Raw genomic sequence first — 27,462 nt, 5'->3', positions numbered from 1 at the left:
CGCCGCCCCCCTAGCGTGAGCTATCGCTCAGTGGAGAAGAACCCCACACCCCCACCACCCCCACAAAGACAAAGACCCCCCGTATAGCCTTAACAGACTGTTGGGGCAAGTGCTGTTAGCGAGCATCCATGAAGGCCGGAACGGCACACGAGCGGGGGGGTGCGGGTGGCCAGCACCACGCCCGGCCGCCTTTGTCTCCCCAGCGGCGATGATTACGCACACCGCACCAGGTTACTCATTTCAGGCCGAGTCGACCTAGGAGAGGAAGCCCAGGACCGGTTCAAGATAATTGTCACCCGTGTTGGTGGCCGTGAACGGGAACCGAACTTGGGGTCACCGGCTTGGTAGCGCAGCGTAGCGCCAACCGCTAAAACTCCACCGGTTGACTAGCAACGGTGGAGGAGAGAGCCTGGCTAGGCCGATTACCGCACATGACAGTGGCGGTTCCACGTTGGGAGTCGGGGCGAACGCAGCAAGCCATGCGGCTCGTCAAGCGTAGGCGCTCACCGCCATGCCGCTGCTCCTCCACCCCAGGCGGGGAGGGGTGGGGGGAGGAGGAGGACACGCACCTGCCCTGGGATGTGCTCCTCGTAGCCCAGGCGGGAGGTGTAGGCCTCCTCCGCTCGCACGCAGTCCACCGTGTGCTCCAGCTGCGGGGCCGTCCAGCTGTACACCTGGAAGGGCGTGGCCATGCGCTCCAGCGGGTGCCTCTGCACCCTGTGGGGGTGGGGGTGGTGGTTCGGGGGGAGGGGTCAAAGGTTGCTACGGCAGAACGGGGTTCAAGCGCTCAGCGGCGGTCGGTTGTCGTGTCAAGGTCGAAGCTGGGCACGCGTTTATTTAATTAACATTTAAAAAAAGTATTTTTGTCGATCGAGCGAGCGAGCGTAAATTCGACTCTTGCTGTCGCGATGCGTGCATCGAACAAGTCCGCGTGAGAAAGATTAGTTTGCAATCGATGCGGCAAGTGTTTTATGGAAGTAATATGTTTAAAGACGACGATGAGAAAATAAGGCAAAAACAAGAAACGACGCGAACAAGGCAGTAAACAAAAAAAAATAACCGAACTTTGAATGGAATTGCAACGCCTAATGGTGACGATAAAATAGTTATTGCGGTGGGGGGGGGGATTTCCAATATTTGACAGATTTATTTGCTCCAATAGACAGCCGTGCGTAATTTGCATCTTGCTTATAAAGAAATTCGTACACGCGCGATTTGATGCAGTGTATAAGAATCAATTACCTACATACAAACATATCCACATATACACACACAAACACAAAGACAAACATCCCCCAAATACTCATTTGAGGCCTAGAACCAGTTCTGATAATCGTCACTCGTGTCGGTCGTTAGCAGGAATCGAACTCGGGTGGTCGGGTTCGTAGCGCAGCGTAGCGCTAACCTCTATACCAGAACCCCCCCCCCACCCCTTATAGCCTTTAACAGACTGTAGGGGTAAGTGCTGTTAGCGAGCACCTATGAGGGCCAACACCACGACCGGTCGTCTCCCCAGTGCCGACGTTTTGCACATCTCTCCAGCTGCTCATTTAAAGCCGAGTCAACGCAAGGGGGGAGGAGGGGGTCCCTACGCACGCACACAGCCTACGCACGCACACAGCCTACGCACGCACACAGCCTACGCACGCACACAGCCTACGCACGCAGCACCACGCTCTCACACACACCGCACGGGGCCCCTCACCGTTTCTTCTGCAGGATGGCGAAGTTCTTCTTGAACGTGGGGCTGATGAGTGCAAGCAGCTCCACCAGCGAGTGGGACAGGTGGCTGGGGGACGCCGACTTCGGGTTGAACACCTCCGCCGTGGACCTGGGGGGGGGTCATGGGGGTCACGGTGAGTAGCGGTGGCGGTGGAGAGATGTATCGCACGTTGACCTTCTTTCGCACCGCACGCAGCCAACCGTGCTAATCGGAGGTGTGGGGGGGGGGGGGAAGGACAACAAACTAAAACACAAAAAATGCAGTCCTGAAGAAATTACATTTAAGAGTGCGTAGCTCCAGCGGCTTCCTAACATCGGAAGGAAGAGCGTTCCAGACGGCCGCGGAGGCGCATCCGAAAGCGCCACGCGACGCAAACGTGTCAAGCCGAGCAATGCGGACGAACCGCCAGCCCCCACCACGCATCCCACCATCCCCTCCTTCCCGACCACTGCCCCACGACACCACCTCAACTCCCTTCCCTCTGTCCTCAGCTGTCCCCACCCCCAATCCACCCCCAATCCACCCCCAATCCACCCCCAATCCACCCCCAATCCACCCCCAATCCACCCCCAATCCACCCCCAATCCACCCCCAATCCACCCCCAATCCACCCCCAATCCACCCCCAATCCACCCCCAATCCACCCCCAATCCACCCCCAATCCACCCCCAATCCACCCCCAATCCACCCCCAATCCACCCCCAATCCACCCCCAATCCACCCCCAATCCACCCCCAATCCACCCCCAATCCACCCCCAATCCACCCCCAATCCACCCCCAATCCACCCCCAATCCACCCCCAATCCACCCCCAATCCACCCCCAATCCACCCCCAATCCACCCCCAATCCACCCCCAATCCACCCCCAATCCACCCCCAATCCACCCCCAATCCACCCCCAATCCACCCCCAATCCACCCCCAATCCACCCCCAATCCACCCCCAATCCACCCCCAATCCACCCCCAATCCACCCCCAATCCACCCCCAATCCACCCCCAATCCACCCCCAATCCACCCCCAATCCACCCCAATCCACCCCCAATCCACCCCCAATCCACCCCCAATCCACCCCCAATCCACCCCCAATCCACCCCCAATCCACCCCCAATCCACCCCCAATCCACCCCCAATCCACCCCCAATCCACCCCCAATCCACCCCCAATCCACCCCCAATCCACCCCCAATCCACCCCCAATCCACCCCCAATCCACCCCCAATCCACCCCCAATCCACCCCCAATCCACCCCCAATCCACCCCCAATCCACCCCCAATCCACCCCCAATCCACCCCCAATCCACCCCCAATCCACCCCCAATCCACCCCCAATCCACCCCCAATCCACCCCCAATCCACCCCCAATCCACCCCCAATCCACCCCCAATCCACCCCCAATCCACCCCCAATCCACCCCCAATCCACCCCCAATCCACCCCCAATCCACCCCCAATCCACCCCCAATCCACCCCCAATCCACCCCCAATCCACCCCCAATCCACCCCCAATCCACCCCCAATCCACCCCCAATCCACCCCCAATCCACCCCCAATCCACCCCCAATCCACCCCCAATCCACCCCCAATCCACCCCCAATCCACCCCCAATCCACCCCCAATCCACCCCCAATCCACCCCCAATCCACCCCCAATCCACCCCCAATCCACCCCCAATCCACCCCCAATCCACCCCCAATCCACCCCCAACCCACCCCCACCCACCCCCACCCACGTACTGGTTGAGGTAGAATCCGCGCGTGGAGGCGGTGATGCTCACGTGGCGGTCCTCAGCCGTCACCACGTACAGGTACATGAGGTCTCCGTGCATGCGGCGGTTCCCTGGCGGGGGGTTCCAGCCGCTCGTCGTCAGCACCTTCAGGCACTGCAGAGGCTGCGTGCCGCCAAGCCAGGCCGCAGTGACAATCACAAAAGAAAGAGAGAGAAAGGTAGGCTCAGCAGACTGCAGGGGCAAGTGCTGTTTGCGTATGAAGGCCGGCAGAGTTCGAAGAAGGGGTGGTGTGAGCAAGGGCGAGGCCCGATGTTCACACACCGCACCAGATATTCGTTTGAGGCCGAGTCGACCTAGGGGAGGCCCAAGGAGCCCTTCAAATATTTGCCACGGATGTTAGCCGCAAGCGGAAATGGATCTCGGTTCACCGGAGTTCGTGATGTGGTGGATTGAGAACACAAACACACACACACCTTATTTCACAATGCAAACGCACGACAGGAAGATCCAGCATGCTTTGCGTGTCAAGGTGACTGCGTAACCATTCTTGCAGATATTCCACGCACAGCCTGCCATAGCCACCAGTTCAGGAGCTGAAGGTGTAGCCTTTTGATTTTCAGCAGTAGAAGATTAATAGAAAAGACAACTAAATAGAAGCTCGACTATTATCACTCCTCGGTTATTTAAGTCTTCTCTTTTCGTTCTTTGGCAAATTTTCCTCATTAGCCACAAAGAGTGCTCGAACTTGCCAAGCGGCGAGTCGCCACGGGCTCCGTCACCAAGTTACGGCGATACGACGCGCCAGTCGACCATCCCCGCTGCCAGCGAGCAGGGCTTATAAAACGCAACAACAACAATGGACAAAGCCCAGTGTGTGTGCGAATATGGGTAGGGCACAGCCAGGAATGAGATTACTCGTGAAAGCAAGTTAAATCGCACCCGCCTTAATTTGTATACGTTTGTCCTATGCAGCGGCAGCGGCAGTGGTCAGCATCAAGCTCAAGCACAGGCGGTGCAGTCTGGTCGGAGCCAAAGTGACTCCCTGCTCAAAATGTGCAAATGGCACGGCACCCATCTCTACTCGTGGACCCGAGCAAGTGACGGAAATTCGATATGCCTACGGCAAGGGGCCATATTCTTACGGTAGGATGACCGCAGTTAACTTCCCACAAGACGGTACTTAGTTTACAAACCAAGGAAGAATGATGAGGATAAGTTGACTCCCCACCCCCTTCCCGCAATGGAAATTTGAAATCACGACCTCACTTTTGAATAGAGCAGTCCACCCTGAAAGAAAATTCAAGGCGCCTGCATTTTCAATTGCCATCAAAACCCCATTGAGCGACTCTACTCGCCGAATCTTCGACCGCCCAGCTCCCCAGCCGCCCACAGCGAGCGCACCGGTCAAGCACAGCCGGTTTTATCGTGCGGCGCGGCGCAGCAAGAGAGTCGCGAAGCGCAGCCAGCGGGTCGCGAAGGGGAACAGCGTCCGACGGCTTTCACAGGTGGTGGCACCTTGTAGTCTCGGGGCAGCGGCTGCAAGGGGCACAGCAGGCGTTCCCGCGAGCCCGGAAGGATGTACTCGGGAGGGGTGCAGTCCACGGACTCAGAGCCGGCCTGCTCAAAGCCTGGGCGGCGCTTGCGACGCACGCCTTCCGCTGGAACGAAAACCACAAACAGTCTTCGTACCCCACCCTGCCATAAACTACGCGGGCGGCTGGCGGAGTACTCCTGTTGCACGTGACCTGCTGTAAATGATTACCGACGACGCAAGGTGGGGCCGCCTCGAGTCTCAACCCACCACCCCCCGCCCACCCCCCCCGGCGGCACATCGTATCCTCCTTCAGCCGAGTCAAACCGGTAGGGGCCTAGTGCACGCCGAGGTCCCGACGGTCTCCATTCTACGTCGGGAACGACAGGGAGCTGCGGGGATCGTGGCGCGACGCGCGGTAACCGCAACCCGTTGCCGAGGGAGCACACCACCACGTACCGCGGCAAAGTTTTATTTTGTTGTGTTTATGTAAAACATTGTACGTTCGTCCTCAATTAGTTGCCACCGTAGTTTGGAGTGCAGCGGAAACACTTTAAGCTATAAAATGGCAAGGCAAGATTTTCTCATTTGTAAATGTGCCATGAAAATTAAACAAAAATTGTCCAGACTAGGGTGTCCGAATAAAATTGATTAAATTAATGTTTACTTGGTGAAACAGGATATTTTGTGTATTCTTAAGTTGCCTTGCTACCTTTAATTATCACTGTTTATTCCAAAATAAGCATCACGAGGGCTTCGTGTATATGACAAATCGTATTTAAACCAATTTCTGGAGTCCTTTTTTTATACCCGCGCAGTGCTGGCCATTGCTACATTAAGTGCAAACCGTCCACGTCAACCCGATTCAGTACAACGACAACAACACGCACACGAAGGCCCTTTCCCGTTTAAAGTGTCCGTCGTCCACATCGGCCGATTCGCCCAGGTTTTTTTTTATTCCCCAAAAGTATTTTGTTATTAACAAGACGAATCAGGTACACAACACAGAGGATATGAAAAGGGGGTTGTGACACCAGCACAAACCACACATTTCGGATTACAGTGTAAATGGAGACCTGTCTAAACCGCAGGTTTCAATAAACTCTACAAGACCCTGGTATCTCCCTAAACTCTGAAACCCCTGTAGAAGGGAAAAAGGAGGGAGGGGGGGAGTGGGAGTGCATAAATGTCATCATGAATGCTCTTAAGAATCAATGCCCACTGCAGGAGAGGTAGTGAAGGGATTACATGTTTGCTGGTAAGCTTCCTCCCTGCCCTCGGTTTTGCACTCAAATGCTCGAGAGTGGCAATTTTTGACAATTTATCGGCCCATTCCTGCAGTGTGGGGGGGGGGGGGGAGTTGCGTGCCCTTTCCAGTTGGATATAATGGTGCGTTTTGCCATAACACTGAACATTTGGAACAATGTATTTGCCTTTTTGGTTCTTTTGGTAAAGTCACAATACAATTCTCACGACGTTTCGGCCACAACGCAAGCAGCCGTCCTCAGGTGAAGAACAGGGCTGCCGGAAAGACAGCGTCCAAATAAACGCCGCCAAGCTTGGCAGCGTATATATAAGCTGGGTTAGAGGAGGAGAGCGCCTTGGCAAAGGAATTTACATATCAACAGAGGAATTTAGCATATTTATGGAAAATGCTTTTTATTATTATTTCCCTTCTACGTGACTTTACCGAAAGAACCAAGAAGATGAATCCTTGCAGTCACGAAAGCTTTAAATCGAAATGTATTTGCCGCCATGGAAAGGCCTTGGCCGCACCCCACGGGATTTCATCTCCCCGCGTGCAGCACCGGCGGGCGAAGCCCTCGGCCAATCGGAGGTAGCGACCCGACCCCCCCCCCCCCACTGCACCCCACGGGCCCCCCCCTTACCGGCCACGTCCCCGTCAGTGACGGCGTTGAGGAAGGAGAGCGAAACGCCGTCCTGCCCGTTGTAGGCGTCCGAGAGGTCGGTGCTCTTCAGGAGGTCGCGCACGTGACGGAGGTGGATGCGCACCTCCCGGATGGTGTACGGCTCTGCGCGGAGCACGGAGCACGAGGCAGCGGTACGGGGGGGGGGGGGGGGGGGGGGGGGGGGGGGGGAGGTGGGGGGGGGGGCGAACGGGACAACGACCATCGCCGAGCACGTTAGTCAGCGGCTCCGGGCAGCGGTTGGCTGCGGTACGGTGCCAACGAAGTTCAACGTACGGTACATGCATGCAATTCGTCGTGGCAACCGCCAGCAAAACAATGCTTTGAATTATTAATTTTGTGATGCTGCGTTGGGGGGCAGTGGTGCGCGCAAATTGTCCTTTGCGTGCTACGGAGAAGGGCGATTGCCCGAAACGTTGCTTAATATGTTTTAATCCTTTTAAAGGCCACAGTGTCAGACGAATTTTCTTGAGTTTTTAGCGATGCAAAATTACATTGATAATTTATTTTAAAAAGACTTCTAAAATTCCACTGCAATCTCTAGATGCTGGGATAGAGCTGGTCATGCACATCAGAGGGAGCAGTGGAGAATGACGTTGTTTTAATTCTCCGCCGGTGCCACCGATTGGGGGATACCAACAGACAACCCGGCAGAAAAATGAGAAGATGGCTATGGGGAGGAGCGCCGAAGACATTTTTATCATAGGCAGGGACGCAGAGGGGTCTGTCTTCATGTAGCCTCGCAGAATTCCGCACTTTGCATCTGTGGGGTAAGCTAATGAACATCAGCCTCAGTGAACTAGGAGCATTGTCAGTGTGGATGAGGACAAACGACCGCTCCATTTTGTTCCAGTTTACCTCTCACACCTGCGTTCACACAAACACACCCGCAATTATGTTTCACGTCTTGACCTCAAAACGCTTCACCGCGTTGAAACGAGCGTGGGCCCACCTTTACGCGTCGTGCCGAGGTGACGGATCCCACAGCCTGGGCCTAGGTCGTCACGCGACTTACCCACCCAACAGCGACCCACCGCGTCCAACGCTGCGGTTGGCAAACGTAGGCGAGAGCGACCGAGTGTGAATGTGAAGAGGGAAACGGGGTGGGGCCTAGCGTGGTGCTGGCCACCCACCCACCCCTTGACGTGCCGTGCCGGCCTTCATAGCTGATCGCTAACAGCACTTGCTCCAACAGTCTGTTAAAGGCTATACAGGGGATCTTTGTCTTTGTCTGTAAAGCCATGGCACCTAAACCTGTCCCGTAAGCTCTTACCTGCGGGCGTTTGACACTTCACGTGGCTTTCAAAGTGCACACTGCCTGGCACAAGCGCTGTGGTGACGTCACCGGCACAAGCGGGCGCTTGTGCCTAGCGCCCGTTACTTTACGACACCTCATAAGGGCCGGTGTGTTGGAGCCAGACAGCTGTGCCCGTGAAATCTACCTCTGATGTACTGGGGTGCACCATACCACCGCATGATGTTTTAACACCGCCAATTCCCGGTGGCTCAAAAGCTTCCCCTATTTACAATAAATTACGTTTAATAGCGCGACTTAATTAGAAAACGAAAACTTCCTTAAGACACCTAGCAACTTGAAATAATTTGTAAAGATATAAAAAAACCTTCCAATTCACGACACTGCACTGTAGTTAATGGGTCCTGCGATTCAATACTGGACTTCCATTGGTTCGCGCCCGGCCAAAACTCCTGATGCCACTCGCGTTCCGATTCAAGATGCTCCGAGAGTGCGGCCCCAGAAACGGTCGCCCCTGAAACCGCCACGTCTCACGCCGCTGACCGGGGGGGGGGTGAGGGGGCGCCCCGGCGTTCCCACACACACAAGCCCTCGCGCCGGGGGCCTGCCCGGGCCTGCCTGCCGCCAGCGTCTGCGGCCGCGTGACGGGGGAGGAACGCTCAAGAGATGACGAGCTCGACGGCTGCGTCGAGGGGACTTGCCAGCGTGCCCCCCCCACCCCCCACCCCCCACCCCTCACCGCACCGCCAGTCAGTCACGCCGTCAGCATCCGAGTCACCGAGCTCCCTAGGGGCTCCAGTTCGGCGTTCACAAGTCATCTCTGTCGAGCTCCCCTGGCCCCTTTGATTGCCAGTGGCGCTAAGGGCCTGCTTGGGCGCGTGCAAACGCTCGCGCAAAGAAATTCTCGCAAAGAGCTCCGTCCAAGACATTTCTACGAGCGAGCCAAGCGGTGGCGTGCAGCCAGAGGGTGGCGTCGGGGTGGGCGACGAACGCACTTTAAGAAGCAGTTGTGGAGGACGTCAGATTCGGCCGCTTAAAATCGAGTATGAGATAAGGAAATATGAATGAGCCTTTGGCGCGCGCGTGTACAGTATCGTGTCAAGAGCACCTCTGCGGTGACACGGGGGATGAGTGTGCGCGCGTGTGGGCGTGCGTTTCAAATTATCCTTTGACAGCGGTTTTACGAGCAAGGTGGCCCACTTTTGTAGTGGGAATAATGCTGCTTTACCGCCGCTGATCGATCGGGCCACGGGGGAGGGGGGCACACAATAGCCAACTATTGTGAAGTGGGCATTGGGATCTTTAACGGACGGTGGCGTTGCCAACGAGGTGACCGCAGCAAACTGGGAGAGAGGGCTTTTAAAAACAAGGAGCAAAGACGGAACGAAATATCCCGACACTTGCACAACCTCGTCATCAGGCTGGACGCAGTTGTTCCGTGGGACGGCCGCGAATGCTCCCTCTTTCTAGGCCAGAGGGCATCGTGAAGCTCATTAAATACCCGCCGAACGAAATCGAGCTCCCTTTCCCCTGTCGCAGGATTATACACGCATCACACCGAAAAAGTCATTCCAAGGGCTCTCGAAAGCACGTCCGTGACAGCCATCCTGGGGCTGCTCTCTCTACAAACACACAGGGGCGAGGCGGCAATGCTTGCTGCAAGAGTTTCCCGTACGAACATTTTTTCATCTCGTCACATCGTGCCGGCTAACGTGATTGAAATAAATTTGGGGAAACAAAAAAAAAGGCTGAAAGAAAAAAAAGGAGCTGCGTCGAATTTTTTTTTGGCGCAAGGGTCCTTCCACACTACGGCTTGGATAGCTGCCCGAGGACCCCTTTAAGAGTGCCTGAAAGACTGTAGCTGCAGCGTGGGTATGGCAAGCGCCGGTTGGGGGAGGGAGCACTGGGCAGTAGATTGCTCGCCTGTGGATTACGTCAGTGCCAACATTTAATAAAGAACAAAAAACCAAATAGACTGCCTCTAGAATACTTCCCGCAAATAGGTCAAGGGTCATGGCCATGCGTTAGTTCGCCAGGGGCTAACGACACGAGCTGGACTGCGAAGTGGCCAGGAGATTGGTGGTACAGCAAACGGGTTCCCAAGCAATATTTAAGAATTTTGCAATTATTCCGTCGTACACTTGGGTTTTCTCCAGGTACTTGGCAAAAATGGAACACGGAAGCCCACCTCAAATTGTAGGACCCTCCCGAATAAAAAATTCCCATTACATTTGAAGGCAGAATGGTCCGTGGAGGCAATATGGCAAGTGTATGGGTCTCTACGCATGTATCTGCTTCTCTATGCAAGTCTATGGGTCATATCAGTGTGCACGAGCCTGTGTGTCCATATTCAAAGTCTATAGCCATCTATGTCAGCACGGTGGACGTGACTCAACAAGTGACACAGACTAGAAGAGAATGTATGTATGTATGCTGAACTTCTTTCGCACCATACGTGCAAAATATCCCCCGTATACCCTTAACGGACCTTTGGGGCAAGTACCGTTCGAGAGCACCTATAAAGGCCAACACGGCACACGAGGAAGTGGGTAGCCAGCACCACGCCTGGCACACAGTAAACAACAATCGCCATTCGCCACTAAGTGGCGGTGACGTCACCACAGCGCTTGTGCCAGGCAGTGTGCACTTTTAAGGCCATGTGAAGTGTCAAACGCCCGCTGGTAGGAGGTCACGGAACAGGCTCGGGTGCCATGGATTTACTGACCGAGACAAAGACAAAGATCGCCTGTATTGCCTTTAACAGACTGTTGGGGCGAGTGCTGTTAGCGAGCAGCTATGAAGGCCGGCACGGCACGTGAAGGGGTGGGTGGCCAATGTTTACACTGTACCAGGTACTCATGAGGCCGCGTCGACCTAGGAGAGGCCCAGGACCGGTTCAGATAATCGTCACCGGTGTTGGCCCGTGAACGGGAGCCGAACTCGGGTCGCCGAGTTCGTGGCACTAACCGCTACACCACCGCTCCCCCGTCACCGACTGAGAACACGAACAAAGACACGCACGCGCGGACGGCATCCTCTCGCTCACCTGACCCTGTATCAAACAAAATCAAAACGCAAAACCACCCCGGGCAAAAACAATTCTCATCTTACATCAAGGGGATACATAACGGAGCGAGAAAACCAGAACAGCTGACCCCACGCTGCGGGGTGGCGGGGTAGGGCAGAGGGGGGAAGAGGAGGGAGGTCGCTCACCCTCGACGACGCGCAGCAGGGAGCCCTCGCCGAGCCCCTCGACGGCGCGCAGCTCCGAGTAGGCGTCGAGCGCGGCGCCGTCCAGCTGCAGCGAGAAGCAGGTGCGGTGGCAGCTCTCCTCGCGGTCCATCAGAACCTGCTGGATGTCCTGCACCAGCTCCTGCGACGACACCTGCCGTGGCCCACGCGCGCGTCCGATTAGCGCGCTCGGCGACGTACGGTGCGCGAAAGTTGTCCGTACGTCGTGGCGATGACGATGATACTGGCGACGGAAGCTTCGCTGAGCGAGGGGGGGAAGACTTTGCAAAGGGACTTGGAAGGTGTCGCCACCTTAGCGGCAGCGCTGCGCGGCGACGTATTTCTTTCAAAGGTCGGAGGTCGGAGGTCACTGCGTAGTTTCTTGTACTATTTGTGCGCATGACGCCAGCGATATGTTCAGGAGCCGCCAAATGTCAAGGCCTGTTAGCCACGACGAAGGAGCGCAGGCCACGGCGGCTTACTCCAAGGTCCATCGTGTTGGTTTGCATGGTCGCGATGCCACCGTGAATAGTCTTTAATTTTACATTCATGAAGGAGATGTGCGCACGGGCCTGTTTATAATGTGATGCAGTTGATGGTTACACCACCAGTGTCTACGAGGAATGTTAAAGACAGGAGGGTGCGATGTTTGGGTCTCGAATGAGGTGTTAATTCGGGATTTGTTGGCCAAGATATTTGGTGGCCGGCAATGAAACTGGGGCAAGGCGTATGCAGTGATGTTCTGGAACGTCCCTGGTTGATGCTGGAACACTTTGATAAACTTTAGATATAAAAAAAGAGGTCACGTTAACAAGTCAAAGACAATATCACTATTGCCTCCACACCAAATCATCAAAATAGTCCTTCCTTCCTACGAATTCCACGAGGTTTTGCGATACTGATTTGCAACTTCATACGTCTGCTCTTGTCGCATCTCACCATCCGGATGTAACGACTGCCCTTTGATCCTTCATCCGTGGGTGTCAACTCCAACACGGTATAACCCCGTAAGCAAATGTTAATTTGGTATTAGGAAGCGATTAAGGATTATTTTCAGAGATGCCCTGCCCGTAGCGATAAAGCGCTTTTAATTCAGAATTATAGCAATCACTGAGAGTAATTTTTTTAATTGCCTACGAAACGTGGTGACCACGAAACCGATACACAACGGCCTAAGCTTGTGAACGACGTCAAAGTGGCTTCAAGGGAGCACTCGGCAATTAGCTACATTCGCTCATCGGATTCCTCCCCCAGGTCGCCAAATAAAGATTCTCTCATTCCGATTCTGCTTTGCTGGAGCATTCAAACGGAGCCCTCTTCATTAGGATGCAGGAAAATCCGACGATGACCACAACTGACATGTATTCACCGTCAAACATTAATTTAAATTTGAAATACATGCCAACTCATGAAATGTTCGTCTCTTTTTTTTGTTACCGCTTTTCATAACAGCTGTAGCGAAATGTCGACTGTCGGTAAATTGGACGATCGTAACAGTTTTGGCAAGCCTGCTTTGAATCGTCAACACGTATAAAGATGTGCACATTTATTATAAAATTCTAGTTGAGAATAGATAGTTTTCTGATTGCGAGCATTCCAAACAAGGACAATTGAAGAGGAGACTCCAATAGGCATCCACACAAAGGGGTAGTGAAACTCTGAGCAATCGTAGAACGTACACAGGTTAACGCGCATAAAGAAAGCATTTCATATCACACACACACACATTTGCCTATGACCAATTCACCCGGGATATACCCGATCTTGTCACATCTCAGAAGCCAAGCAGGGCCGAGTCTGGTTAAGTGCTTTGACGGGTGACCACAAATGCCAAACAGGTAGTAGTAGGACTGCAGGGGCCTACGTCGCAGGAGGCAAGAGGGAAGCGACATCCATTGTTGTACTGTACTTCTACACTCCCGTGTATAAGCTCGAAGCCTTCACCAGCCCACACTGAACAGAGTGGTGAAGTGCTGCCAAAGAGCCCCAAAGACCCACGCGGAATTGGGAGGCCCTATATCCAGCAGTGGATGCCCCAAAAGGACCTGCACATGGATATTGTATAAATGTGTTTACAGCACGGCGTTGCATGTAAGAGGCGTGTAAATGCAATTTAGCCAGGTGTCACATTGGCAGGGGAGGACCTCCTAAAATACCCGAGTACACAGGAAACCACCCGCACGCACACAAGAGTGAGAAAATTAACCCGTTAAACGTTGTGCCGGATACCCAGGACGACCACTGAAATAAAAACACTTTTCATAACGAAAGTATTGCTGGGTTTCCGTTAACAAGTCGGAGATATATAAAGCTAATTATTATAAATAAAAGATTCACCTGTGAGTGTAGGGTACATTTTTCGGAAGGATGCAAACATTAGTTTCAGTCCTATTAACTTAACAATGTTTTTACAAAAATTTTCATCACCTATTTGGAACACAGTGGCGACGTGGGAAAACCCGGAAAAAATTGTAGTGCATCCGTTTTACAAGCGGAAAGGTGCGTTTATATTAACGACAAAAAAACAACAGAAAACGACGCCGATGGTGGTACGCCAGAGGTCGCAACCGGGTACCCGATACCCGTACCCTACCCGATACCCGGCTACCCGTACCCAGCCGGGTACGAGTACCCATTTGCGACCCTGGTGCTGCCGGGTACGGATACGGGTAGACCGTGAGTCACTGGTGAGTAACCGTTTGTCACTCATTTCCCAACGTCTTGTCTCTTCTCACAATTCAAGTTCCTAGAATCAACCCACCCGCGCCTGCAACATGGCTTCATCCCAGAGGTCGCAATCGGGTACCCGTATCCGTACCCTACCCGATACTCGGCCGGGTACGGGTAGCCGGGTATCGGGTAGGGTTCGGGTACCCGTTTTCGACCCTGGTGTGGCCGGGTACGGGTACGGGTAAGGAATCAAAACCCGTTTGCGACCTCTGCGGTACGCAAGAACGGCGGCGACCGACGATGACCGCATTTTATTCCGCTGCCGAGTGCGAAGATGACGACGCTGACAATGCCGACGATGCCGGTGGCCGTCCCCCGTGGCGGACATCTTACCTGCAGCTCGAAGGGCTCCGATCCGGGCACGTGGATCTTGAGGGTGAAGACGCACTCCGGAGCCGGGTCGTCAGGCTGGGCCGCGCTGGCGCCCGCGTCCAGGGCACCACCCCCCACGCCGGCGGGAGCCGGCGCTCCCCCATTCGCGAGCGCCTCGTCCTCCCCGTGAGCTGCACACGAGTGGAGCAACGACAGCATGGCTCGGCCTCGCTTCGTATCGCTTCAAAAGAACAATCTTAAGACTCGCTCGAGTTTGGTGTTTCAACATCCAAACTATTTCACGCGACTGCTGCTGCTGCTGCGGTTGCAACTCAAGAGGTTTCTTTTTGCGCCGTTCCCTGCCGATCTTCTTATCGCCCCCTCGACTAACACTCGGCACAGGTCGCACGAACTGCCGCAAAGCGATGCCTTATCCCAGCCCCTTTGAAGGTGGGACTTTCCGAGCCGATCCTGGAGTTGCGAAAGCCTCGATTTGTTTCCCGCTCCCCTCCCCCCTCACTCTCTCGGACACTCGGTTGTTGTAAGTCGCCACACAAAGTGTAGCCCTCTTTCGTGGAACGCTTCCCAGGCTACCGAGATAAATTCTGCGCCGACGTCTCGGTGAAACTGAGCCCTCTCCGGCGAGCTGGGCGGGTTAAAAGGCGGAGAGAAGATGAGAAAAAAAAAGCGGAGAACCGTGCCAAACTGAGGTCGCTTTGGCGACAGTTTTTTAAGTCTGGTTCAAACGTAATGAACAAGAGTTATTAAAATAATTGGGAGGTAGTTTGCAACAGACCGCTCAGAATGTCGGAGGGAAATCGGCCACAGAGGAGAGCGAAATGGGCACGGGGGCGAGTCGATTATAAACGCGTTGGGGCGACTCCCTACAGCTCTCGTCACACACCTTACCTGCGGTGTCCATTTAATCTGCAAAATGAGGGCAGACTGCGTTTCTGACTCGTGCGAGCCCGCAGCCTCTCCCAAAGTGCGTTTATTAAAAAAAATTAAACCGCTAATCTTCTGGCGGAGCTGGCAAGGGTCAAACTTAAACACGGCCCCGGCCCAACAAGCTGTCGATCCCCTCAGGTCGACTGAGAGTATGAGAATACGATGGATAAAACAAACGACGAGAGACCAGCCGACTTTCTAACTGAAAGCCATTGCAAACGAGGTGGCGATGCAATGAAGACGACGCCTATTGCACGAATGGCACCCTCCGGTCTAGCGACTTTCACTCCCTCAAATGTACGCCAACCTGTGCTGCACACACACACATAGCGGCTTTTATTTATTTATTTAGATACACATATATAAGTCCATCTCCCCGCCTCCTTACTCCACCCACAATCCCCAACTTTCTCCTGCCTCCAAAAAAAAAACCACCCCACCGATGCAACTTGCGTGAGATCCGATCAGCCTCTCCCCGACCCCTCCTTTTACTTTCAACTGAAGTTAAACGATTCTCTTTGAGCTTGGGTATTTATAAACGAAGCTCGATTGTGTTTGCACGCAAACCCTCCCTGAAGCAGCCCCCGTCAACAATCAACAACACGAGGCTTAAAGTTATTTTCTGTCATCACCGCGTGCGTAAGGCAGCATCAACTCATTGGCCTGCGTTATTTGCGGCCTTAAAAAAAAGCACAACCTCGGCAGCCCATACTTACAAGAGCATTTGCACAGCAACGGGATAATCGCCGCACGACAGCTGTCATTACACGCAACTGCAATGCACCCCCGTGCAGGGTTTCAAAGTTGAAATCATCTTAAAAATTGAACTTCTCGTAAAACGACGGCAACGACACAACGACGGGACCCAGAAGTTAATGTCATCCGTGGCGAGGAGCTGGCCAGACGATGCGGAAAAGAAGAAGAATTGTCGAGCAGCTTCTGAAAGAGCCCAATGCACTTCCTACCACTGCATGTCGTATGTAATGTGCTTTTAGGAGAACACCTGTCAAGACTTGCCATGGCACATGAGGTCATGGTGTGGGCCCCCAAATCATTGCGTCTCAAATTCAAAATGTGAATACTCGGATTACACATTGCCTAATTGTAAAAAAAAATGTTTTACGTTTATTACATTACATTTCCCTCCACCTTGTTAAATAGCCTTGATGAGCAATTACATGGAGACGCTTAATAATAATAATGAGCGTAAACAGTTTATCGTTGGCGAGTTTCATTTACGTGACCAACGACTTGAAAAATCGACCCGTTGTGGATTGGCATCAAATCGTGGCGACTTCACCCACTGTGCAGCCACCAAAACGAATCGTACAAAGACAAAAAGATCCCCTCCCAGAAAGCCTTAACAGACTGTTGGGGCAAGTGCCGTTAGCGTGCACCTATAACGGCCGATACGGCACACGTGGAAGTGGGTGGCAAGGACCACTCCCGGCCGCCTTTGTCTCCCTAGTGGCGATATTTAAATATCGCACCACGTACTCGATTGAGGCCGAGCCACCCAGGGGAGCCCTTGGACCGGTTCAGATAATCGTCACCGATGTTGGCTGCGAGTGGAAATCGAACCTCGGGTTCGCAGCGCAAGCGCGCCAACCGCTACACCACCGCTCCCCCCCCCACTCCCCCCCCCCACTCCCAACTAAGGATTGACGCTCGCACACACACACTCGCCACCGCCGAAATGCAAGTCAGGCGAGGCTGAAGGTGAAGCGTTATCGTCCCGCTGCTGCTTGGCAGTCACCGAGAGGGGGTCGCGGTGCGGGGTAGGGACTGCGAGGGGAGGGCGTGGATGCGCTGCCGGGCGAGTCGGGATACGCACGTGCGCAGCAGAGGCAGTTGCACCATTTCGCCCCGGGGACAATTTTTTTTCAAGTTTGTAATAAAAAAAATGTGCAGTTGGAATTCTCCTTTCTTTGTTTCGTCAAACGCGTTGCTCAAGCCGAAAGCGGAGTGCGCGCGCGATGAAGGCCACAGGCATTCCCCTTCTACGCAAAGCGGCTTTCTAAAACATTCTCCTCGTGCTCCCGCGTTGCCTTGCAGAAGCGGCAAGTCCGCACACGACAATGGCTCTCCTCCACGACTGCAGCCCGCGGACACAGCAAAAAAAAAAACACCCCCCCCCCCCTTCACCATTCATCAGCAAGCAGCACAATACGTCGAGTGTGAAACTTGATTACTACTGATGGAGGTAGCCGGTGCCTCCTCCTCGTTCCTGGGCTCTACTGGCCCAGGATTGCCCCGGGGGGGGCTCTCTCTGGCCCAGCAACAGAGCCCACACTCCATAAGCCACGAGGCTCTGTGCGCCCACCACCCACCCACCATAACCCACCCACCCCCCACAATTTCAATCTGTAAGCGGTATTTAAAAAAATTAACCCGTAAAAACAAAGTTTTTCACTATAAATCCTTTATATGCGTGGCAGCGAACTTAATATAAAGGATTTAAAAATATATTCGCCTGTGGAGGACGCGGGGATCGATCCCGCGACCTTTGGCATGGGAAGCGAGGGCGCTACCCACTGCGCTACTCCGCCACGGCCTGTGGAGGGGTTACGCTCTGGGCTCTTATACTGTCACGTTCAGCCAAAGCGATGAATGAGTTCTATTTGAATATATGTAAAATAATTTTTTTTTGCCTAAAAAGTGTAAAATTTTGGGAATTTTTTTTCACGAACATTAATTGTCTGGCACTACGAGTGTGTGTGGAAAATGTCAGCTCGATTGGATCACGGGAAGTGGGTTAAAAAACGACCGAAAGATTTGCACGGTCGTAAGCAAGCAAGCAAGCACGCAAGCACGCAAGCAAGCGAACTTAATATAAAGGATTTAAAAAAACCACACCAACACCGCTGGCTTTGACCCCATTTTCCATTGGCAACATCAGAGCCGTGCCATTTTGTTGGGGGCCCCTCGCACGTTCGAAGTGCTTTTTTCCCCCCCCCACTGCCTATTTGCCAAACCGAGCCAAAAACCAAACCGTGATACATTGGCTTCATAAAATACATCAGAAGCTGGTTCAGAGCCAAACAGAGCGAGGGGCATGGTTAATAATCATAATCATCGTCGTCATCCATTGGCACATGCGACTCCGACGTCGCAGCTTTCATTGCACGCGACATAAAAATCGGCATGGCTACGGATATGCAGTGGGGGAGGCTGGCTCAGCACGGTTCCGGCGCAACACAGGTGTGCAGTGGAAAAGAGTTATTAGCACAGGTCACAATGAGCCTGGCTAGGGGGGAGGGGGCCTTGGTGCCAACCACCGTGGGGGGGTTTAACCTGCGATGGTTGGACATGGGGAACTTGGGCTCTCTTGGGTCTAACCCACCAAGCCAACCCCCATTCCCAACGGGCTGTGGAAAAGGGGCCTTGGGGTTACCGTGGGGAGCGACACGGCCATTTGAACACCGAGCTGGCAAAAAGCAGGGCCAAGCATCGAGCCTGGGGTGGGTATTAAAATGTCGAATGGTTTCACATTTAAAACAAGTTCCACCATGGTCACCAATCCAGTCACTAATAGAGCACAGATTACACTCACATGTGAAATAGCCCAAAATAACCTTACGTAATATAGTATGCCGAGCTAAAGTGAGCGATTAATCTATGCAGCTGAATAAAAGGCTGTGATTATGGCAACGGTAACAGCAGAGAGCTGTAATTCAGCGGCGTCTCTTCCAATGTTACTGCCCAAAGAAACAGCACAGGGATTGCTTTTGGTAACACAATCTGCACAACTGGCAAGATAATACTCTTATATAAGCACACAACTTCACCTGTGATGAACGCTGCACTTTCCGTCGTTTTCATGCAGGGGGCGCTGCAAACCTACACGCCCTCCTGCATGAACGACGGAGGCGCAGGGACAGACGTTCGATTACGTTGGAATCGATCTGCAGACGGCGGTCTTCTCGCACGGCCAGCAGCTCTATGTCGTCTTATCTCGATCCCGCAATCCCAAACTGGTGAAAGTCCGCATCGAACCGAACCCCCAGCAAGGGCATCTACTTAACGACGAGACAATATTCACACGAAATGTCGTTTTCAATTAAGTCTTCCAGATGTAAAATGATTTCAGCTTTTAATGAAGAAATACAATTATTTAATTCAAAACATAATACAACTCAAAGATGTTTTATTTTAAAACTTCAAAACGGAGCATCGGGTGCTTGCGTGAATGCGTCGTTCGTGTCCACATTTTTTATCGTGACTTTCCTGGCTGAAGGCCGTAAATCGTTGTTCAGGGGCACCATTGGTACCCCCGAACAACCCCTAGTATCCAAATAAAGCGTTATTCAAAAAACGATGCCAAGTGCGAGATGATGGTCCCTTGCAGACCTGAGACACGGAGACACTGAGACACGGTCCCTTGCAGACCTGCGATACTGAGACAGGCCCTTGCAGACCAGAGCCACTGAGAAACTGAGACACAGTCCCTTACAGACCAGACAATGGAAAAAACCATCCCTGCATGTGTAATCATTACACGTCCTCTATTTAAAAAAACAAGCACAGGTGCAGCAGCCTTGAACACACGATAAGAATGACGGGGTGCTCCAAACTTCCCCCCACCCCCCCAATGAGATTCATTTTGCCGGCTTTCACCAGCCCTGCGACCTTCATCAGCGACGGAGGCAACATGCTGCGGCGCACTCGGCTCATCCGCACTCCGTTGCCATTCATAGTGGTCGCGTATGGCGAGAGGTGTGTGCAACCACGGTCGTAACGCAGACCGCAATATTGAATCACGGCTGTGACAATATTTAAAATACCAAAAAAATAGAGTGCGGTACCTCAAAACACAGTGACAATGCAGGGTAGAGACTCCAAAATCGGAGCGATTACGTACAAGCGTGCTTATCAGACCTCCCCGAGAGCCAACAGCATCAAACGTGCCATTTTGAACAAAACCAGCGTCGGATCGAATGGACTTTGCCGATATGGCGACCAACATGAACGTATAAATTAATTGCAGTCTTTTTCATGAAGTGGAACTCATTTTAGCGAAATCAGGTTGAAGGCAACTCCGAGCCAAAAATGTGCACACTCGCCGCTTTCAATCACGACTCAAAACAAAGATAAAGATCCTCCCTATAGCCTTAACAGACTGTCGGGGAAAGTGCGGTTCGCGAGCACCGATTAAGGCCCACACACGGGCACACGGAGGGGTGGCAAGCATCACGCCCGACCGCCTTTGTCTCCCCAAGTGGCGATGTTTACACACCGCCGCACCAGGTAAACCGTGTGAAGGCCGAGGTTGATCTCGGGAAGGCCCAGGGGACCGGTCCAGATCATTCGTCACCGGCATTGGCCGTGAGCGTGAACCGAACCTCGGGGCTTGCCGGGTTCGTAGCGCAGCGCCGCCGGGCCAGCTTCGCTACTGCCGCTTCTTCCCACCAACTACAGCAACAACGCAGCCACTACGCACAGCTCGATGTCAAGCAGGATGGGTAAGAAGCACAAAAATGGGACGAGTTTTTCCCCCCCACTACCTATTTGCCAAACCGAGCCAAAATCCAAACCATGATACATTGGGCTTCATAAAATACATCAGAAGCTGGTTCAGAGCCAAACAGAGCGAGGGGCATGGTTAATAATCATAATCATCGTCATCATCCATTGGCATCAAGCCGCCGATCCCGAAAACGGTCACCAAGGTGGCGCTGCTTTCTCTACAATGTTTCAACGTGCCAGGCAGTTCGGCGGGTGTGAAATAATAAACGTCGGGGATAAATTGCTCGACACGCAGCAAAAACACTTTGCACGGTGCCCGAAGGCCGATTACGACCGCGAGCGAAGGAGGCCGCAACGATGGTTCTTGTCCCGTCTATTTCAGCCGCACAATTGCCGCCCAGCGCTTTTGCAAAATACAACCGCGGTCACCGTTTTTCTTTTTAAGGTCGCGATCGACGTCGACTGTGACGACCAAAACCGACGACTTCATTCATCGCGAGCGAATGATCAATTTAGCGACAATACGCTTACCCATCGGACATGACAGGCGGATCGGGGATCGTGGTCATTCTGAACAGGAGCGTGGAGAGATGGAAGCTGGGAAGAGCCCTTGTAAAAAAGGGACGCAAAGGAACTTGTGTGGGATACGAAACGAACCAAACCGTAGCCCCACCCCCCACCACTTCGAGCGTCGATAAGAGAAAAACTAAGAAAATACTTTGGCTTGTTTCACAGAGCCGCAGGCAGCCGAGGAGCTATGCGTCACAGTTAACCTGTGGGAGGCGGTGGGCTTATATAAACTAGTTTAATGCACTCTCCATAGAAAACAAACACGACAATCTAAGGAGTTTTCAACAACACGGGAGGGAGATATACTGGAAATACAACAATATATAAGTGTGTATGCAAATGAGATTACAAGTTTAATTCTAACAGTACTCGAAAACCTTCGTTGTCAAATGAAGACAGACATACATAGATCCATCCATACATGCATCCCTCGAAAATACAAAACGTACATTTTTAATGTAACGTCACCATCACACTCAAGCATCGACACGCCCACTCGCGACACATCTCATTGACAACACGCTTAGCGGGCATCACTCTGGATGGAGCTTTGCGCAACGCACACCACCCCCTCCCGTACCTTTCCTGTAAGAGGCTGCCCGCCTTCTCTTCCGCTTCCTCTTGGCCTTGCCCCCTGCAGGTGGCAGCAGAGTCGGCTGCGCCGCGTCACAGCGAGCGGGGGAGCGACGGCGGCCGTCCCGATCCGCCGCCACCACCACCGAGGTGTCCCCCAACGAGGGCACCGAAGGAGCGCGCCGCCACCCGTCGCGCGACCCGACCAGACCCGTCAAAGCGTCCCCGCCCGTCGCCACCGTCGCGCCCGCCACGTGCCCCCCAAGGACCGGGCCTCCCACAAAGCCGCCCATCTTCTTCGCTAGCGGCGTGGCGAGGCGAGGCGCGCACCCGTCGTCACGCTGGCACCTGGCCGTGGGACACTGCTGCAGGTTGGGGCAGACCTGCCAGCGGTCGCAGCGAGCCAGGTCCAAGTCCTCGGCGTCGTCATCGTGGACGACGTCATCGTCGTCGTCCTCAAACGGCGCCCTCCCCTCCAACGAGTCTCCGCCACCCTTGTAGGATCTGCGCCGGCAATCGTCGGCAGAGCACGGTTCGAAGCCCCCCTGCCCGACGTCACAAAAGACGGCGGAGCCGTCGCGCGAGTACGCCGTCGCCGGGTCCGACCGAGGCACGGCGCTCGACGGCCGCGCGAACACGGCGCCCTCGCAACAGCGGCTCTGGCCGTCGCCGTACGAGTCGGATGGCCGCCCCTCGTAGCAGCCTCCTCCCCCGTCCTGGTCTTTGTTGATGCAGCTGAAGCCGCCGTGGCAATGTTGATTCATCTGACAGCATGCCGGGTCAAAGAAGCCACAGGACTGCATGTCGGCGGCGTTGACGGCGGATTTTTGAGGACGGTTCATGCTCGGATCTCCGAGGAAACCCGGGTCTCCCGCGGCGCAGTAACTCGCGGGACTCAGGAATGCCTCGTACTTTTTCGCGGGGGGATTCTCAAACGCTTGCCTCCACTCGTGCATCGCCTGGTAGTTGTTCTGCGCGAAGGGATTGTGCTCCACCGCGCGATGCGACGCGTTCCGAAACTCCATCCTGCAGCGCAGCGCCTGCGAGTTGTCCATGCCGCACGGCTGCGAAAACTCCGGCGCCGACGCCGCCATGCCGTACGAGCACGGCTGCGTGCCGTCCCCGGAGCAGTGCGGGGGGGGCGGCAGCAGCTCCGCGCCGCCGCAGAAGGGGTTTGCGGCGCCGTACACGTGGGACGTTCGGCCCAGAGACGTCTGGCGCTCGGCGGGAGGCCTCCGCGAGAGGAAGAACGCTTCTTCGTAGTCGTCAAAGCAACTTTCTTCGTGCGCCAAGATGCGGTCGGGTTCCTGGTGGCGGAGTGACGAGTCGCCCACAAACGGATTCGTGTCCCTCAGAAAAACACCGCCGCCTCCCCCACCGCCCCCGCCGCCGCTCCTCCTCGACGCGGCGCTCCGCACCACGTCCGGCATCCGCCCCAGCGGCCCTCCCGCGGCCTGCTCCCCACTCGCGGGCCGAACGCCGTCAGCCGTCCCCACCGTGAAGGACACGCGGGCGGCCGGGCCGCACGGGTAGCCGCCGCCGCCGTGCGCAAGGACGCCGGCTCCTGCCCCGTTACCGCCGCTGCCGCAGACGCCGCACTCCCACGGCCCGGCGGCGGCGGCGCACGCCGAGTCCTCCCGGCAGCAGCCACCCCCAACCACGAAGCCTCGCAAGTCCGAGGAGCCGTGCAGCGTGTACTCGGGAGGGAAGTCGCCCAGCATGCCGCGCTTCAGCCGACGCCCGCCGTGAAACGCGGGCCCCTCCACGACGCAGCCGCCGTCCGCGACGTCGCCGCCGTAGCCGGAGTTGAGGATCCCTCCCGGGGACTCGTCGAAGACGGTGGCGCGCTCCGGCGAGCCGTAGCGCGGGGACGCTGGCGCCGGGGAGCCGTTGGACAAGAGGGACACGGTCTCTTGGTCCGGCCGTCGCGAGGACGACGACCAGCGCACGCAGCAGGAGAGCACGTTGCCCATTGTGGACCGGCGCGCGTCTGCAACTTGAACCCCCCCCCCCCCCCCCTCAGCTAGGGCTCGACTGCGGCCTAACGCAAGGGGTCGACCAGAAGACCACTATTCCTATTTCATAGACACCGATGAACTGCCATCACTCTCGATAGGAAAGGTCGATCGTGATCACCTTTCACAAAACCAAATCAAATCAATATCCGGAAGCTGCACTTGTAAAAACACGAGTAAAATTGGACGTTGCATTTTTTTGCAAAATAAAAAAAAAACCCCATCAGAGGTACCGACTTTCCTGTGCGTTCATTAGACTTTTTTTTTACAACCTATACAAACCAATATGATTTAGTACAGCTGAGTATTTAGTAAAGTTTAAATAAAATCCCGCATGTGGTAAATCGTAGTAGATATTGCCGTGAACAGCAAATGGTTCACAACTGAAAAACTCGCAGAATCATAGGCCGATCGCTTGCAAACAAAGCAAGGCTGATCCAGATTTACAGAAAGCGTCGATTCCTTTCACAACGAACCAATCTGCATAGCAGCACTGTCAGCGGTTCTCCTGCTGCCGACTGCGCTTCATTTGCAGATTGTCTCACTTGACACATTATTACATTTTACGTGCTCATTTTAGGAATTAGATTAAAACAGTTCATCGGACCATTTGAGCGACTGCACACATATATATGCTCGGATTTCACAATCGTCATGCGACGGGTGACAAAAAAACCCACGTGTATTTTTATTTTAAAAATCGGCGATTAATCCCGAATCTCGAAAGCACTTGCATTAAGAAAATCAAAAGAACAATAATGATCGAGACTGCTCCTTAACAGGGCGCCGATGCAGCCACTTATCTGCGCTCGCCGTTTTCCACCGAACAGCTGCAGCACCACCGAGCGATAGCGGGCACGGGCGGGACGAGAACGAGGCCGCTGGCTGCGCTTAAAACCACACAGTCGAGCGAAACCAAGCTAGATTCAGGCTTTGTGTCACGCTCCCGCAGCCGCTGCGTTTCATCCTCTCCTGAGAACCCAGACGGAGGTCCGACGCCACCGCCGCCGCCGCCGCCGCTTGCTGCTGCTGCTCCTGCAGTGTCCGGTCCGTCACAGGCAACGGCGTGCAGAACCACGCGGAGTGGATGGTGGTGGTGGGGGGTGTTTGTTGGCGCGAGCCTTAACCTCGCGCGTCCCGCAGGCCGCGGCGAGCCCACTGGGACACCAGCGCCACCGGCAGACGGTCAAACTTCATGGCGGTCACGCGCAATTTTGTATTCCTGGCTCCGCGCTTGCCGATTATCCACAGCGGCGACGACGATGGCGGCGGCGGCGGCAGCGGCGCAGGGAAGCCGTCCTTCACACAACCTTCACCGGGCACCCGCGCGTCTCCTCCCCAATCCGTGACCTCCACGGGGGCCTTGAGGACGCGACCGCGTCCAGCACCCAGTTGCCCGTTTGCACCGAAATAATCCACAGAGATGTGCGCGTAGTCCTCTCCTCCTCCTCCTCTCGGTTATTTCGTTCCGCTTATTTCACTTCATGCATTCGTATGCACGTGTTAACTTAAGGGACAAAGCCGAACGGAGGGAAGAGAGAAAAAAAGGAAAAGGACCTGCAGTAGAATTTTTGTCGCGAATCTCCGCGAAGGCACTGCAGGGTCAACGTCGCGAATGCGCACGATTTGATTGAGCGTGCGCTCTCCAGCGATTACATCATTTACATCCGCTTCCCAAAGCGAACCGAAAACCCCAAAGCAGAAAATAAAAATCCACACGTGAATGATACATGCAATTATCTAATACAACGCTAATGGTTGCTGGAGGCTAACTAAGCCTTGTCGACTAAACAGGCCAGGACAGCATCCATCCCCTGGTACACGGAGAGCGAGTGGCGTATGTTTCGCGGTCGCAACACTCGCTCGCGTACGGACGCCTGCTCGCAAGTGCGAGGGGACAAAACACACGCTCACACACACGTGCCCACACACACACGCGCACGCGCTCACACACACACACACACACGCACGCACGCACGCGCTCACACACGCGCGCAGGCAGGCACGCACGCACGCACTCACACATACGCACGTACGCGCTCACACACACACACACCGCCTAAATATAGCGAGCTAGAGGAACATGCTTCGCATACACATGAGGCCGGCTGGCGTGCTGCAATAAAGTGTGAATGAAAACGCAAGCCCCTGTCACAGCAGACGGCACGCGCGCTCGCTGGTGCGAGTACGCTGCAGGGCATGTGCCCAAAGGTTTTGCCGCCTTCAAGGCTGCGAACTTGAAGCCGTGTCGCCGACGCGCGGCCACGCGCATGCACACAACAATGAACGCGCGCTTCTACAGAGGATGTGCATGCAGAATGATGTCTGTTGTGAAACCACGAACGCCAGCTTCGAGCTGTCAGAGCCCGAGTAGGGAGTGGCTCGCAGCTCGTACAAGAAACGGGAAGGGTGCTCTTCTCTGCCGGTGGCCATGAGCCGTTGGTGGAAATTCCACATTCCCATGGCGAGGATCTTTCTCTGTACAGGACGACCAGCATGTATGTTGAACTTCATTCGCACCGTACGTAGGCAAACATGCTAATCAGAGGTGTGGGGAGAGGACAATAAACTAAAGATAAAAAGCCGTTGTAAAGAAATTAGTTTTTAATATAGATTTAAAAGTGCATGGCTCCAGTGGCATCCTAATATCAGAAGGACGTGTTCCAGATGGCTGCAGTGACCTCTCTATTGACGTGGCATGCAATATAGCCAAGTGGGCTTTACATGGTAAATAAATATGAATTATAAATCGTTTAATATGGAGCAATTTGCTTACCTTTCCTATACTTTGCACTCCAATCGTGTGTTTGTACTGTTTGTTGTTGCGGCTTTCTGACCCGCCCCGAACGGAAATCTGTGAAAGAGCTTTACAGCTCATCGGATTGCTCCAGTACGAATCAAAATTCGGATTCTCTATCATCGATACAATTCTTACACTCGCACGATAGATTTACCACATTTCAGATGTGTAGGTTTGTAGGCGATCAACGGGGCTGCACGTGAACCCTGCCAGCCACGAGGAGGTGCTACAATCGCCACGGTGTTGAATTGTACCCGCGGAGCTGGGATTATGACAATCAATCTTATTGCAATGGGGGGGGGGGGGGGGGAATAATCGTTACACGTGTATACAGGCACTCCTTGACGTACGCGATTGATGCGTTCCTGGAAAAGTGCGCATCTCAAAATCGCGTACGGCAAAAACTATTTCCCCAGAAGAAATAATGGTAGAGATGGGGGGGGGGTAGGGGATTTCGCTCGCACACTCGCAGACATAAATCGCCTATATTATCCGAGCGCACATCACTACAATACACGTGCACTCAATACAACACGAGAGACGCGAGACAAAAGGGAGGAGCGTCGGTGCAAACACGGCAAGATGCTGTACAGAGTAGCGTGCGCTCGGCTGTCGTACCGCACACATGCTGCTGGCCACGCCACTGGGTCGTG

At 54.2% G+C, this 27,462-nt stretch overlaps 1 protein-coding gene across 4 annotated transcripts in view; it reads right to left on the bottom strand.

Moving 5' to 3' along the window:
* The window catches only part of CLUH (CLUH binding protein of NUMT mRNA), a 78,913-nt gene that overhangs the window by 23,413 nt on the left and 28,038 nt on the right, over positions 1-27,462 (bottom strand). For 2 of the 4 annotated variants that reach the window (XM_078873793.1, XM_078873795.1), the window contains exons 1-8: positions 22,002-25,966; positions 14,459-14,628; positions 11,378-11,549; positions 6,871-7,014; positions 4,966-5,108; positions 3,458-3,612; positions 1,706-1,831; positions 570-717 (exon numbers count right to left, since the gene is read on the bottom strand). In XM_078873793.1, coding sequence (XP_078729919.1) covers positions 570-717; positions 1,706-1,831; positions 3,458-3,612; positions 4,966-5,108; positions 6,871-7,014; positions 11,378-11,549; positions 14,459-14,628; positions 22,002-23,967 — 3,024 coding nt within the window. In that variant the 5' untranslated portion in view covers positions 23,968-25,966. Of the gene's footprint in view, positions 1-569; positions 718-1,705; positions 1,832-3,457; positions 3,613-4,965; positions 5,109-6,870; positions 7,015-11,377; positions 11,550-14,458; positions 14,629-15,346; positions 15,803-22,001; positions 25,967-27,462 lie in introns of those variants that run through there. The other 2 variants (XM_078873797.1, XM_078873796.1) reach the window with 2 other exon arrangements.

This window comes from Lampetra fluviatilis, chromosome 37, assembly GCF_964198595.1.
Source record: "Lampetra fluviatilis chromosome 37, kcLamFluv1.1, whole genome shotgun sequence".
NCBI classification, from domain to species: domain Eukaryota; kingdom Metazoa; phylum Chordata; class Hyperoartia; order Petromyzontiformes; family Petromyzontidae; genus Lampetra; species Lampetra fluviatilis.
Note: the sequence above shows the minus strand (reverse complement) of the source record. Positions and strands in the feature narration are given on the sequence as shown.